Genomic DNA, 16,021 nt, shown 5'->3' on the forward strand with positions numbered 1-16,021 from the left:
TGTTAAAAGTTGTTGTCAAATAGAAATAAAAATAAGAGAAAATAACCAACCACAATAATAATAACAGAAACCACTTCCTACTTTGAAAATTAATTGGTAAGAAGTTGTTTGAGTTAGATTACATAAACTTAAGTGGAAGTTTACACAGCGAAATTATTACCAGTTTTGATTATCTTTGGTCAAAAGGAATTCTACATCTGAACAAAAACTATATACATATGTACATACATATGTATGTAAATATGTTCAAATTTACAAAAACTCATTGTATTCTTTCCAATCTGCTCAACTCGAAATATTAAAGCTGAATAAGACATTCTTGGCCAATTTTAATAAGCCCAGCAATCTGCAACTCAATTCACACCCACACCCTCTCACATAGCTGTTTTTGAATCAAATTGCGGTGAGAGCGAATCGCTAAAATCACAACATACACCCACATATACATTTAAATTATATTATATCGTTGAAGGGCGCGCCGAGAGACTTACTTGACGCATAGCAGTTAAAAATCCTTGGGGATTAAAGAATCCCGTCATCCAAAAGACCTTTCGAAACATATTCACATTTCGTTAATGCGCAAATTGAATTCGTGTGTATTCAGCCAGATAGAGAGCGGTGGTGGCAAAGGCCGCGGGCAGATAGCGCCGGCAGTCATCCAACGGCGAGCGCAGCAATTGCATCATCCACGTATTAAACGGCGGGAAGAGGAGAAAAGATATGACGTCACAAAACAATTAATGATTTCTCGATAATAACTAATGAACGAGACTTTAATACTCGTATATTTTTCATTAGGGTGGCTCTAACAATGGACTTTTTACAGATGTTGAAACATTTAACTGCCCTTCAGTTTGCTTCCAATTCATAAAAAAAACAAGCTACGCCTCGATAGGATACACATCGCTAGAGCTTTTAGGGAGGTAAACACCTAAAAGTCAACTACCATTTCTTAAAAAAAAAAATAAAACCTGGGGCCCATTCTGGTTCTATGAAACAGTGACGTGAAAATGAAAAATTCAAGGTCAGTGAAAATTTAATTTTTTTTACTTTATCGTTTCGCTATATCATTTTAAGCGATTTTTGATCATTAAAAGCTATTCCATCATCATCTAACAAGTACTTATTTAATAAATTATTGTGAGTTTATGACAATCATAATCCTCATAACAAGAGGATAGTTTTGAGAAAGACGCCCAACATTTCTTTTTCACAGCCACAAAACTTTGTGAAAAAAAGTTTTCACAGACAAATTAATTAATTTACATTTGAAAATAGAATCGTAATTTTATGTAAAGTGATGAACAATTTTTTCACTTCACGTTTTCACAGAACAGGAATTGGCCCTCTGACTAGAAAATCTCGAATTTACGATTTTGAGACGACATTTTTTAACACATTTTATGCCTTATAAAACTTTTATTATCGTTGTGAAATATTTTTTAAACGAAATTCTTGGCATTTGCATTTGCAAATTTGCATTTTTTCATTATATTGTTGACGTTTTTTTTTTACCGTTTACCTATTGTAGATTTACTTTCGAACTATAGACGCCTCGGCCGGTCTATCGTGAACTCCCTTAGTATAACATATCGAGGGCTGACATTCAATACCATCTATAAGCGATTTTCACAAAAACTGCCATCACCGATGGTATTTCTAACTTTGCAATCCAACAGCGAATTCTACTAACAAGCTATTTATAAGTGAATAACTCAGTGAGAGGATAGACAAGGATCTTGGTATGTGTTTATATATAAAAAAAATATGTTGATTTGATCCAAAAATGTTGGGTAGGCATGCATTAGGGCGCTTGATGTTAGTAGTCGCGCCTAAACAATAGGTCATTTTGTGAAAATTGCTGAAGAGAGTATTGAATATAAGCCCTCGATTTATAGTTTTAAAGGGGTATTCCAAATAAAGGTAATTTTTCAAAATTTTTCCTTTTAACTTACATATAATTTTATGAGATTATTTGCGTTTTTTATAGCTTCAATAAGCACTAACTAACCTTGGGTCGGTCCGTAGATATCCAAGTTCGGAATTGTGCATTTCGTTCGAGTAGCTCAGTGTACCAAAAGCCCAGAGTTGTAGATTCCCAGGATATCTGTGAATTATAATTTCCATAAGTAAATGCTTAATGTTGGAATACAAATTTTTAACATATCTTAAACGACAAGGTAATCATTTTAATTTAAGATGAAATAAGGATTATTAAAAAAATTAAAAAAAAATCACACTAACATTCCAAAATACATATAACTAATTTTTCTATATTAACATCTATACTAAAAATAAATGTACTGAGCTTCGTTTTTTGCATTAAATCCCATCCATCTGTAAAAAAAAAACAAAAAAAAACTACGAATGCATTGCTAGCTGAAATTTTGCTAACCTTTTATATCACTCCGTATGTACACATATACATACACTCCAACGCATGTACATTAGAGTGGTTCAAAAAAAAATTTTTTTAATTCATTAACGCTACTTCAAATTATTGAGATTTGGGATAAAAAAAGAGGAACGTATTTTTTTATTTAAAAAAAAAAAACCTTTTTTAGAGGTCGCGCTGGTCGGTTTTTATAAAAACGCTGATGTTCCCAATTTTTTTACTTTCCTGGCTTGCAGCTAAAAATGTTGTTTTAACATATAATCACTCTGGTATTATTGGGGAACATTCTCTTAAATACATACATACCTGTCTTGGACAGTTAGAATGAGGCAAGTGTCCGAAAATATGCTTTCGAAAGGAGACTACCAAAATTAATACGTTGTTACTGAACGATTTACGCATTTTCATGGGTTGGAACTTGTTATCAGAGGGTTTTTGGGGTTTCTAATTAGAAATCTGAAGTGAGTTATTCAAAATTCAAAATGGCGAATCCAAAATGGCGATACATTTTTTTATGTTTGGATTTGATCGAAGCTTGGCACTCGGGATTTTTTGGGATCGCTGATGACGAATCTCAAATCAATTTTTAAAATTCAAAATGGCAGATCCAATATGTCTATCAAATTCTTATAAAAAAGCTACTCGAATTGAAACGTTGATACTGAACGTTTTAAGCATTGTCATGGGTCGAAACTCATTACCATTGGGTTTCTAATTACGAATGTGAGTTTCAAACCAATGCAATCATTTTTTTAAGTTGATCGCCATATTGGATCCGCCATTTTGGATTTTGAAAAACTGACATCATATGCATAATCAGAGATCCCAGAAATCCCCTGGTAACGAGTTTTAACCCATGACAATACTTAAAACGTTCCGTATTAACGTTGTGATTTTAGTAGTCTCTTTTCGAAACATATTTTCGGGCACTAGGCTCATTTTAACTATCCAAGACAGATATGTAATTTCTCTTTTTTTTACCACAAATAACAATATTTTGATGTTGCGTTTATGAATTTTCAAAAAGAGCGATTTTTTTAACCACTCCAATGTACATATAGATATGTTCGTATCGACATTAAACATACGAGTATGTATATTCATGTGAATTTGTCGAGCGCCGAATGCATTTGACAGTCAAATAAAAATCACTTTTGTACTTCAACTAACTGCGTAAGGACTTGTCTGACGCAGTTGGCTTCGAAGGAATTATCACTACTTTCTGCTATATCGCATTTGAGAATGCACAAAAAATACGAAAAAATTTATAGAAATGCTTACATACATATGTATGTATGTATGTATGTAAATAGAATGTATATAGTATGTGCCCTACAAACATCTTCCGACATTCGCCTAAGTAAGCTGATGAAGTGCAACCTAAGCTCTGGCTCAGACATCACACGCAAAATCACACATCGTACTTCAATAAAGAACTTTCGCACTTTTGACGTAAATTCATTATCGCCTACGCGTTCATTCATGCCCAGCCATGCCCTCTCCCTACTAGACAGAGTATATAAATACCTTTTACTAGATTCGTTTGAATGTACATATATACATACGTATGTACCAACCTTCATCCACGACTCCGGTATGCGTGCATCATACATGGCATCCAAGGACTCCTTCAATGCTGGACTCATCACAATGGTGCCATCAATTGCCAATTTCAAGTCGCACAAGCATGTGTACACCTTCTTAATCACTTTCTGCATGCGATCAATCTCTTGCCTGCAGATTGGTTAATTTAAAAAAATAAATTTAAAAAAAACGAAAAAGTCGGAGAATACCGATTCTCCACAACAACAAATGATATTCAATAGGTAATTATTAATATACAAAAAATGGAAGAGTAATCCAGCAACAGGCTTCAGGTGTGAAATGTGGCAATTACCTGAGAAAGATGTTCATCGGCAGGAGAATTCCCATGCGCATCAGGTTCTCACGCACCTCGTAAGCATTATACTGTGACGGAAGCTTGCGCAGCATGTCGTCCGCCAGCTGATAGACGATGCTTTCGCGTGACTCTCCACCACCACCACCACCCTCCTTCGGTTGTACGCTCAATATAGTGTCCAAAATACCTTTGCGTGAGTGGAAAATTATTAATTTTTTGCCGTAACGAAAAATATTTACAGACAAATAAAGGTCGGGGTTTGGGTTTGAAGCAGGCATATAAATAGCTACATATATATGTATATGTATATGTAAGTACACAGCTAAGTTTCATATTGTTACAATAGGTTAAATAGGTTAATTCATTGGATGTTCGCTGATATATTTCAAATACATACAAACATAGTTTGAGTATAAAATGTTTAGCACATTTATGAATGGATGAGTTGAGACATTGTTTTCTTCTTCTTCTTCTACTTCTACTTTATTACTCTTCCACGCAACGAATATTATTTTAGTTAACTCAGCAATTCTTCACATTTCAATTAACACTAAATAAACCAAAGCGCACATCTTAACTCACATAAATACCAACAAATATGCACATATGCACATATGTCCTAACGAATGAGCCCACCTGTGTCCTTTATCCTCTCATAACCAACTCATCTCACAGTCTTATGCAATTGTGCTGGCATCAATAAAAGAAGGCATTTACCTTTAGCCGAATTAATTTGATACGTGATGTCAGCATTGGAATGCAAGCCGAAAACTTCTGGCGTGTCATAAGCTGGCAAACTGTTTATGTAGTCGACAAAGCCTTGCAAACTCTTCGTATTCGGCACTTTGTATCCTTTGTGGAATTCGAATGAGTTGCTCAAGAGTCCCTCACAAAACCACACCGCCGTGAATGTGGTCAGCAGTCTCTTATCAAAATCATCAGTCACGCGACCACCGTACTGCACCTCTCCAATCATGTAGACCAGCGTCTGCCATGAGACTCCCTTCTTCGGATCCATTTCGTCCAAGTGATTCTGTATGAATTGCACGCTCGCCGCAAAGTCCGCCTGATTAAACTCATACGGTATGTTCCAACCCAGCGGCCCGAACTTCCTACGCTCCTGCACGATGGTGTGCAGAAATGCCACTGTGTACAGCAGTGGTGGCCATTGCGACGCGGCGGTGTAGTCGAGGAAGTCTTGCGTGAAAGCCTGTGGGCGGCGGCAAAGCAAAACAATACATCGTCAGCAATTAAAGACATGCAAACAACGAATACAGCTCACCTGGTAGCTGCGCTTTAGACTGGCGCGTATGCCCTGCGGCGGCTCATTGGTGAATTTAATGGCCATTTGGAGTAAGCCTATTGGAAAATCTGCATGTGGTTCAGTGGTCACCCACATGCGGAACGTATCGTCGATGTGTTCCGTCTCCACCAGCATATCAATGACCTCCGAACAGAACGGCAATGAGAGATGAACATTCTGCAACAACACCCAGCCACCGCCGGACATTGAGTCCATTATCATTTTGCGTGCATGGCATTCCTGGCCCTGGCCCATGGATACCGATTTCAAAGCTAAAGCAGCCAAAAATGAGAATATCCTTTACGTTAGTATTTTTTGCGCTCATGTGGCTGAGAGTGAGTGTTATGTGTGTGTGTGTGTGTGGCAGTGTGAAAGTGAGTTCAATGTAATGAAACTGTTGTGCGCTTACGTATGCCCTTTTGCTTAGCCAGAGCTGCGATTTGTGTGGTGGGGTCTGAACCAATTGATAGAAGGCAAACGAATGGCGTGCGGGGCTCTGATTCTCCCCAAGTAACTTCGAGGTCCAATATCTGCATCTCGCTGTATTCCGGGCCTAGAGATTCTGCAAGGATTAAATTTCAGAAAAACAATCTTAATTAATATAACATACATATATAGATAGATTCGCGTGCATTGTACGTTACACAGGTACTATACTTGTATATTAGAGTGCATCACTCTTCATACGATAAAAATTTCAGTACTGTTTTTCCATTGGAAATATACCATTTTATATATTTAAAGACTTCCGCCAAAATGTTGGGGAAAAATATTACGACTTACGTCAGCTGGACCCATTTTAAGTTTTGAGTTTTACATGGTTAAAACTACTTTAAATTTTTTTTTTTTTTTAATAATCAACTCAGATAATATACGAGTTCAAGCTTAAAACGTCTGCATAAAATGTTTAAAAATTGTATCAACGGAATCAAAACAATGAGTTTTTGAGCTACTTTCAAAACGGTATAGCTCACGTAAATCTTAATATTTTTCTGAAATATTTCGCCGGCAGTTTTAACATAGATATAATAAATTTTATAGTTCCGGTAGAAAAACCGCAACCTTTTTTTGGTGATGCACCCTATAGTATGTGCACGGTTACATCCATACATACACACATACCCTCTATGTACTTCTTAGCCTGTGCAATTGTACGGTCCGGACACCATGAACGCACTAGCAACAGCTTTCGGAAGCCGTCCAGAGATTCCTGATAGCCACATGGTATTTCCTCGTTTTCCGGTTTTTCGGCTTCGTACCAAAAGCGCCAGTCCTTTTCATTTGCTTCGATCTGTACAAATTTCAGAATGTATCTACGATCTATGCATTGCGGAGCTTATACGACTCACCAGTGACAAGACATTTGAGAATGTTTCCAATTTGCTGATTTCCACCAAATTCAGCCAGGTGATGTCTAAGATCCAGCGAAACGGTTTCGGAGTTACAGCATTCAAATCCAGTGAAGCACCGCCCTTGACAAATGACATGAACTCCTCGTGTGTCACATTACCGTTATGGTAGTCTATTTTTATGGCCAGCATCAGAGTGAACAGCTGCTTGTGCCGCTCATATAAGCTCCGATTGGTGAACTTGTAGACCTCATAGGTCAGATAACGCAGAATTATTAGTATGCGCTCCTCGGTCACGTTTGATTTGGTTGACTTTGTAATGGAGTTATTGAAGATTACCAGAAATTGTTTCAGTGAATTCTGATACATAACGTTCACGTTACTCATTTCGACAATCAAGAAATAAAGCACAGAACCACGTGCGGCCACTGCGCGGAACTCCTCGCGTGCCTTCATTATCTTACGCTCTGTCACTTCGGAAATCTTTAACTTCTGATTGACCTCTTCAGACGTCGTTTTCGTCACACGCAGTACCTCAATGAGGGCCTCATCGTCAACCAACGAGCCCTGTGAGGAACTTAGGCGATATAATAGATTCGCCTCTAATTCCTTCATTTTGCGTTGGTTTGTCATGACTGTTTCGAAAAGTGCCACACGCTCTGCCTCCAAATCTGACTTCTCCATGAGAATTACTCGTCCTAATAGTTGATCTTCAAGACCCCGCATTGTCACGGTAAAATCAATAATAGACGTTTTGGCGCTGATCTCCGGACTAAAGGCCGGGTTTGGTAATTTAGTGGTTATGTATAGCATAAATCCCGGCATTACATCGCACTCCTTGTCGCCCACCAAGACCTTCTCTATACTACCCGACTTGATGAAGTTCTTCTCCAACACATTGTCGAGCACTGGATCCAGCTCGGTGCCGACGTCCTCAATCAGCAACGGTCGTCCAAGCGACAGTGAGTCTTCTAAATGTGTTCGGAAATATTTATGATTTAAGGATGTGATCTGCAGTTCATTGTCGCCTTCCTTGGACTTAATCCACAGTTTGCCCTGTGTCTGAGGATCCACCAGCAGAGGATAGCTGCTCGATTTGGTGGCAATCAAGGCATTCTGCACCGACAATTCGTCATTTGGCAGGCCCTGCAATGTCCACTCCGACACCGTGGACGAATCGACAAGCATATTGATGATGTTCAAGCCTGTCGTGAATGGTATATTTTTGTGCTTTAGAATTCCCATCCAGGTTTTTATCAAATTCGCACGGAATTCCTGATTATAGGGGCCGCAGTACGATAGAAAGCCTGTCGCCAATAAAACATCTCCAACTAATTTGCCCAGCTGTATCTTAAACTCTTTGCTCTGATTGGTCCAGCGATGCTTTTCATCCGAGAGTCCATTTATTAGAGCTGTGGCTGCAGTCATTTTCCGCAAACATACGTTGGCGGCATCGGTGAGTCGTTGTTTTTCACCGACGGCCTTGTCATATTGGTCTTTGACAGCCTGTAGTGCCTCCTCACGCTCACGCAATTGCTCTTCAGCGCCAGCTAGATCATCCATGGCTAGCTGCATGTTGCGGTGCAGAAGGAAGAAAGGTACATGAATATGCATATGAATGAGTTAGCTAATTAGAAATTCTCGCCCGGACACAAAGCAATTCTACTCGGCTAAAAAGCTTTGGCTGTATATGAAACGTTGCTAACTCTAAAGTGAAATAAAATAATTACTTAAATGTTAAAATAAAAATTAAAACATTTCACACCGTGACTGCGGCTGGATAACTGAGCAGTTATCGGATTTCTCATATTACCTTTGATTGTGCACTACTCTAAAGCGATTGCGGTAAACTACTGCGAGAGCTCTGAGCAGCCGCATTTTTACCTTCAAGCGCGCCTCCTGCATTGTCAGATTGGCCTTCAGTGGCAATACTTCCTTATTCACGCTGTGGAAGAAGCCCATAGCTTTTGTCCAGGACAACAATCCAGCTACGTCGCCACATACACGTCTCGCCATGTCCATGTTGTAGTCTTCCATGCGAAAGTATGGTTGCAACAGGTCGATCATTTCATCGTTTATTGTGTCCTTCGGATAGTTTTGTAGTTGTAGCAAAAACGTGGCGCTTGCCATCATCTGAAACATAGTGAGCATATCAATGTCGGATTACTACAACTCTATGGGCATTTACCTTTAACGATTCCTGCCAGGATGGCTTCGGACAAGGTGTTCCAGAATCAGGTATGCAGGGATGTAACTTTCGTTTGAATAAAATCAAAACGCAATCCATAATTCGCATAATCAGATGTGGTGGTCGGCCCAACTTGCGCACCGTTGCAATATGCGCTGGCTTGATGGTATTTAGCGCCATTTCGGCCTCTTCCAGCGCCGGCTTGGCTGCCTCCAACTTTTCCTCAGCAAGTGCCTTTTCGTGTGCAATACAGGCTACTAACGCCTCAGCTTTGTCTTTCACAATCAAAACTTGATTTTTTACAATTTCCGCCTGCATTGCTCTTTCGGTTACTTCCACCAATACTGATTCGGCGTTCTTCGAGGCCTCCACTAGCTCCTCCTCCATAACGACCAAGTCCTTTTTCAGTATTTCTACGGAGGCAGATGCTTCTTTTAACTTCTCCAACCCGGTGTCCATCTTTTCCACGCCGTCACTCAACTCTTTCTGCTTTTGCTGGTAGATATTTTTGTAGCCAGCAATGAAATTCAAATAGGACTTCGGTGTTACGTGCGTAGCCCGTCTAAAACGTTGAAAATACTCCAACGATGTCTCGGCCACTATGTCTTGTATTGAGCCGAGCGCGTTCACCAACTCTTCCTTCACGGCCGGTGTACACTCAATTTCAAAGTCACTCAGAAAGTGTCTTGCCACCGAGACGAGTGCATCCTTTGGCCACGGCTGGAACCAATCGATAGTGCAGCCGGACACTAGTGCCGGAAAACGTTGCACCCTCGATCGGAAAGTCTCACCGACCGGCGAGAAACAAAAAGCAACATGCAGGTTGGCGCAAGTGCGGGCCAAGAAAAACTCCATCACACTTTCCGGGGTCGCTGTTTTTCGCTGATTCTCTCGTTTCATTACCGGAGTTAATTCTTGTACGATTTCGGCCTGTTCGTCTCGCGAGAATAGGTTTGATATCACACCCGATGACAATATATTATTCAGATATTCAAGGAAGCCCTCTTCTTTAATGTCCATGTCGGTGAAGAGGAACGTTGTGCCTTTGCCTTGGACACCACAGGTGCGATATAACAATTTCAAGTCCTCCAAGAAGTTGGCCACATTGTACGAACGCGTCAAAGCAATTTGGAATGTCTTGTAGCCAGCTATGAATGATGCCAATTTTGTCAATGATTGTTTACCCGATCCACCGACCCCGACAAGCATGACATTTCCCCTCGGATGCCGAATGATTCGAGAAATCTTCACCAAATGCAACATTGCATCTGGGAAGAAGACCAGATCCATCCCAGAGCCTCGTACCATTTCATTGAATTGTGCGAGGAACATAACGAGACGCTCCCGGAGCACTTCATGAGAATTCACCGGTTCGTAGACCTTCGGCAACTCCATATCAGCATCTTCTCCCTCCTCTCCCGTCGGCTCAGGTGCATCGCGCATGAAATCGACAAACACCGGGTTCGGTATAATCATCTGGGAATAGGAATCGCCAAGCTCCTCACGCACCAGACAAGCCAACTCCGAACTGAACCACTCCTTATCCTGAAACGTCGTAAAACGGTCCGCAAACACGCGTGTGCATTCGTGCTTCCACAACGACATGAGCACACTATCCGCCGTTATAACAGTGGACAAAGTGCCCACCATGCCTTGCCAGATACGCGAAAGGTCGCGCAAACTGAAAACATAATGGAATTTCGCGGGTGTGGGCAACAGCTTTTCGCGCGTACACTGCCACAAGTGGCGAGTCACAACAATCAGTTTCTTCACTAAACTGCGCACCTCTGGAGCAAACCCACGCTTGGCATTGTAATGACCTTCACCAATCACGCGGAATATTTTGTCAATTGATTCGTCATCGGGAATATTGCAATTAAAAACACAAAACTGCCGTTTCAAGCGCGAAGGTATATCATTACGCCCTCCGCCGGGCAGACCCATCGCCGCAACATACTGGACGTCCACAACTGTTGTAAAGTCGCCCGGCTTCTCCAAGCTGTAAAAGCCTTTCATGTCCATGGTCTGGCGCACGATCTCGTTCGTCACTTGATCGCCCCACTCATTGATCTCCGGCAGGTTGACATCATCGATAAACACGATCAACTTACGACCGCCCGGTGGACCAAAAGTAACGCCCACTCGTTTCTCCACATAGCTCTCAATTGTGCGCTGAAATTGGTAGGGGCTCGTAGCGGAAGAAAAATTAAAGGAACGCCCCATGTACGACTCGGGGTTCATCTTCCTCATAAAATTCTTCATTATTACAGTTTTGCCGGTACCCTGTTCGCCGATCAACATAACGGCACGTTCCTGATTGGCTATGGTAGCAATTAGGTAATCCATGCGTACATTGTCAACAATAGGCACCAGTATATTCAGGAAATCCGGCGTAGATAGTTCAGGATACATATAAGGAGTGACCAGTGTCTTCCATGCCTGCCAGGTGCCCGTTTCGGAAACGAAGAAATCAAAAATACTATTTTCATTGGGCGTGCCCTGCGCGTAGTCCAGCTGAGGGAAGGCTTCTTTGACGTATAGGTCTAGCCGTTTGCGATCGGCGGCGCTGAGATATCCACCGAGGCCCCAAGCCAACGCGAAGATATATAAACGCTGCAGGTGCTCGGGTGTGCAAGTATCTTCTTTCTCCTCAACAACTGGCTCCTCGGGAAGCTCATCTGTGCAAGTTGAAAATGTATATAAATAGTGAAAATGGAAGCCTTTCAGCAGACACTTTGGCAATGTACTGAGCAAGCAAATAGTTAGATAGTAAAACGGTTAGTTGGACCAAGAGAAAGAAAGCGGCGCGCCGCAAGTACTTTGCTAAATACATAGAAGTAAGTATTATTTGGTATTTTAGTAAAACAACAAAACAAATTACCACACCCAAATGCATACATACACACTGGCGCAACAAAACTTATGCAAAACAGGTACAAAATTGAACATAACGGGCTCACTATAGATTTGAAGATCGTGGAGGGAGTACATACAAAGTGTTTTAGTTCAAAAGGATACCTGAGAGTTTTGGTGAGAGTGTTTATTTAAACGTCATGTTTTTAGTTCCAGGTGCTGAAGAAATCTTGCGAAAAGCGATTTTAAAGTTTTGACAGCACACTGGACACACGTGAAAACACTGACGAAATTGATTGTCGACCGACTTGTAGGTAGAACAGGAAATTGCAGGCATACGAGAGAAAAGATGTGGTGGGTGACAAAAGTGTGGACTGTCAGGTTTCCTAAAGTGAGTAAGTGCAAGTGTGTGTGTGTTTCTGCTTAAAGATATGTTAGTGGAGTATGTGATTGCTTTGAGATTCCTTACCGCCATCTCCGCTGTTAGCGGAGTTGCGACGCTGCTCTTTTACGAGTACATCATTCCTTTTTCTTAAGATTTTGTCTCTATCCAGTCTTGCTGCTGCAATATGTTTNCTGCAGGTGCTCGGGTGTGCAAGTATCTTCTTTCTGCTCAACAACTGGCTCCTCGGGGAGCTCATCTGTGCAAGTTGAAAATGTATATAAATAGTGAAAATGGAAGCCTTTCAGCAGACACTTTAGCAATGTACTGAGCAAGCAAATAGTTAGATAGTAAAACGGTTAGTTGGACCAAGTGAAAGAAAGCGGCGCGCCGCAAGTACTTTGCTAAATACATAGAAGTAAGTATTATTTGGTATTTTAGTAAAACAACAAAACAAATTACCACACCCAAATGCATACATACACACTGGCGCAACAAAACTTATGCAAAACAGGTACACAAACTGAACATAACGGGCTCACTATAGATTTGAAGATCGTGGAGGGAGTACATACAAAGTGTTTTAAAGTGTTCAAAAGGATACCTGAGAGTTTTGGTGAGAGTGTTTATTTAAACGTCATGTTTTTAGTTCCAGGTGCTGAAGAAATCTTGCGAAACATTTTCAAAGTTTTGACAGCACACTGGACACACGTGAAAACACTAACGAAACTGATTGTTGACCGACTTGTAGGTAGAACAGGAAATTGCAGGCATACGAGAGAAAAGATGTGGTGGGTGACAAAAGTGTGGACTGTCAGGTTTCCTAAAGTGAGTAAGTGCAAGTGTGTGTGTGTTTCTGCTTAAAGATATGTTAGTGGAGTATGTGATTGCTTTGAGATTCCTTACCGCCATCTCCGCTGTTAGCGGAGTTGCGACGCTGCTCTTTTACGAGTACATCATTCCTTTTTCTTAAGATTTTGTCTCTATCCAGTCTTGCTGCTGCAATATGTTTATTTTTTTTTTACAAAACTTAATGTCATACAAAAGTATTGGATATGTATCTTTGCTCATGCATAGTTTGTATTGTGCACCTTGTATCTACGTACATAACATGAACCACACACCGAGTCGAAACTAACANGCCTTACCGCCATCTCCGCTGTTAGCGGAGTTGCGACGCTGCTCTTTTACGAGTACATCATTCCTTTTTCTTAAGATTTTGTCTCTATCCGGTCTTGCTGCTGCAATATGTTTTTTTTTTTTTTTTACAAAACTTAATGTCATACAAAAGTATTGGATATGTATCTTTGCTCATGCATAGTTTGTACTGTGCGCCTTGTATCTACGTACATAACATGAACCACACACCGAGTCGAAACTAACACTCAGCACTTCATCAAAAGGTTTGACGAAATATAAAACGAATTTACTCACATAAAAACGCATGCAGTTTGTTGTTAGAAAACACGAGGCCCACACTCTCCTAACTGACTTACCGTCGGTAGTTTCTTTACTCGACATACTAACGGCCTGCTCTTCCTCCTTCTTAACCGGCACCAAACCCTCCAGAATCGATAGCATCTGGCCGACTATATTGCACTGCAGCACCGACATCAGCAACTTGAGGTTTTGCGTGCCCCAATTGTAGACCTGCACGAATGTCTGCTCAAAGAGATTCCAGAACACGGACTTCTCACCGGGGGCACGGTTTTTCAGCCAAGCCTGTACAACTACTCAAAGCGCACATTAATAAAAGAGACATAATTTTAATATAATTTTCCTTAATGACTTACTCGGTCTCGAATCCAATCCAGAGGAACTCATATAGACCATACCGTTGCGTGACACCGTTGCTGGCGAAGCGTTGTCTATGTTGTGAGGCTCGAATATGATTTTCACGGTTGGCGCCATTGTCAGACGATCTCCATTCGCCAAGGTCAATGTTTTGTTATCATCAAGCACTGAATTCAGATTCTCAATCCAAATGCTGTCGACCGGACCGTCCAGTACGAGCCAAACGTGCTCGCCACTTTTCAGCTTCAGGGTCTTCCGCCATAGCGCCGAGAATATGCCGTCAGTCCAATCGTTGGTAGCCACGTCCAAGCGTCCAAACATTTGTGCAGCCGTTATAGCCTTCGGATTCATGCGCATCTCCCGATGATTATCGCCCATTTGGGTGAGCGCCTTCATTAGAGTGTGGATGCAAGTGGTCTTACCGGCGCCACTCGGACCCAAAGTCATGATGCCATGTCGGACAGTTTGAGTCTCGTAGAGTTGTATTAGCTTAAGAACCCATGGAGGATGGTAAACCAAATTCGCCTCTTCAGTTTGCTGTGCAATTGCTGCCTCCAGCTCTGGATAATTGGTCTTTTCGAGCGTCTTACCAATGCAATTTGAAAAAATATATCTAGAACGTATTAGGGATTAACTTGTTAGTTGCTCACCTGATTGGGAAACAAATCCGACACCAGCGACATGAATAGTGGTTCGTCTTCGTCGATCAGCTTCGAGAGGTTCATATCGCGCAGGACCCGCATCACAATCGTACTCTCGCCATCCTTTGAGTTCCTTCGCTTAGCGGCGCCTAGCGTACGGAGCACCGATAGTATATTACGCAAGCCGAAGTCATAGTGCACTTGCTTGGTCAGCTGCTCCTCGCACAATTTGTAAAGTGTATAGAATTTGCGCGCCAAAGTGATATTTTCCAAAAAGCCACAGGACGCCAATTTGACGCGTATAATTATTTGTCTGTCTGGCACCATCATAGCAACAGTGCGAAATTGTATTTTTAAATTTTCAGGCAGTTCTTTACGGCCAGCATAACCGGGATTCTGAAAGGCAAACGGCAAGAATGCAACAATAAAAATTTGGAGGGATGAAGGGAAGGATATGAAACATATTTTTAAACGCTCCCTCTCTCTGGTTGCTTTCACATTTGATTTATGCGTTAGACGCGATTAAGGGAATTCTGAAAAGCAACTAATCTCATTATTTTGAAACAAAAAAAAATATTACAACACTGCCACTTTGACATACTATTAATGTATGTAGACACTGAGTGTATGAGTTGACTCACTTCCTCCAAATGTGATGAAGATCGAATATTCAAAATGATATATAAGACAGCTAATCATACCCACATTTAATCAATCATGATACATACTAAATAATGTGCGTATTAACCTAACTTAATTCAGACTGGTTAAAGTGGATAAATATAAAATTGTGAATTTTATTTATTTTAACTGAAATGCAAATAAAAACAAGATAAGAATATAAAGCTTTAAGATACATTTATGTACGCATGGCCGTTTNCTCTTTACGGCCAGCATAACCGGGATTCTGGAAGGCAAAGGGCAAGAATACAACAATAAAAATTTGGGAGGGATAAAGGGAAAGATATAAAACATTTTTTTAAACGCTCCCTCTCTCTGGTTGCTTTCACATTTGATTTATGCGCGCCGAAAGTCTGATGCGGTGGCGTTAGACGCGATTAAGGGAATTCTGCAAAGCAACTAATCTCATTATTTTGAAACAAAAAAATAATGCAACCGTATTTTAAGACACTGCCACTTTGACATACTATTAATGTATGTAGACACCATGGGCGCACCCAGGAATATATTTTAGGGGGGGTTTTATATTTCTGAA

General features: G+C 40.8%; 1 protein-coding gene across 1 annotated transcript in view; it reads right to left on the reverse strand.

Annotated features, from left to right (window-relative positions):
• Positions 1-458: 458 nt before the first annotated feature.
• LOC108371090 (dynein heavy chain 5, axonemal-like) overlaps positions 459-16,021 on the reverse strand; it is a 34,162-nt gene continuing 18,599 nt past the window's right edge. The window contains 14 exon segments of the mRNA XM_017626584.1: positions 459-548; positions 2,012-2,107; positions 3,973-4,129; positions 4,293-4,482; positions 5,013-5,505; positions 5,578-5,870; positions 6,008-6,160; positions 6,721-6,889; positions 6,948-8,516; positions 8,832-9,080; positions 9,136-11,813; positions 13,867-14,100; positions 14,164-14,749; positions 14,815-15,201. Of these exon segments, the coding sequence (XP_017482073.1) occupies positions 459-548; positions 2,012-2,107; positions 3,973-4,129; positions 4,293-4,482; positions 5,013-5,505; positions 5,578-5,870; positions 6,008-6,160; positions 6,721-6,889; positions 6,948-8,516; positions 8,832-9,080; positions 9,136-11,813; positions 13,867-14,100; positions 14,164-14,749; positions 14,815-15,201 (7,344 nt within the window).

The sequence above is a fragment of the Rhagoletis zephyria genome, unplaced genomic scaffold (assembly GCF_001687245.7).
Source record: "Rhagoletis zephyria isolate East Lansing unplaced genomic scaffold, Rhagoletis_zephyria_1.1 Rzeph_scaffold_04698, whole genome shotgun sequence".
NCBI classification, from domain to species: Eukaryota; Metazoa; Arthropoda; class Insecta; order Diptera; family Tephritidae; genus Rhagoletis; species Rhagoletis zephyria.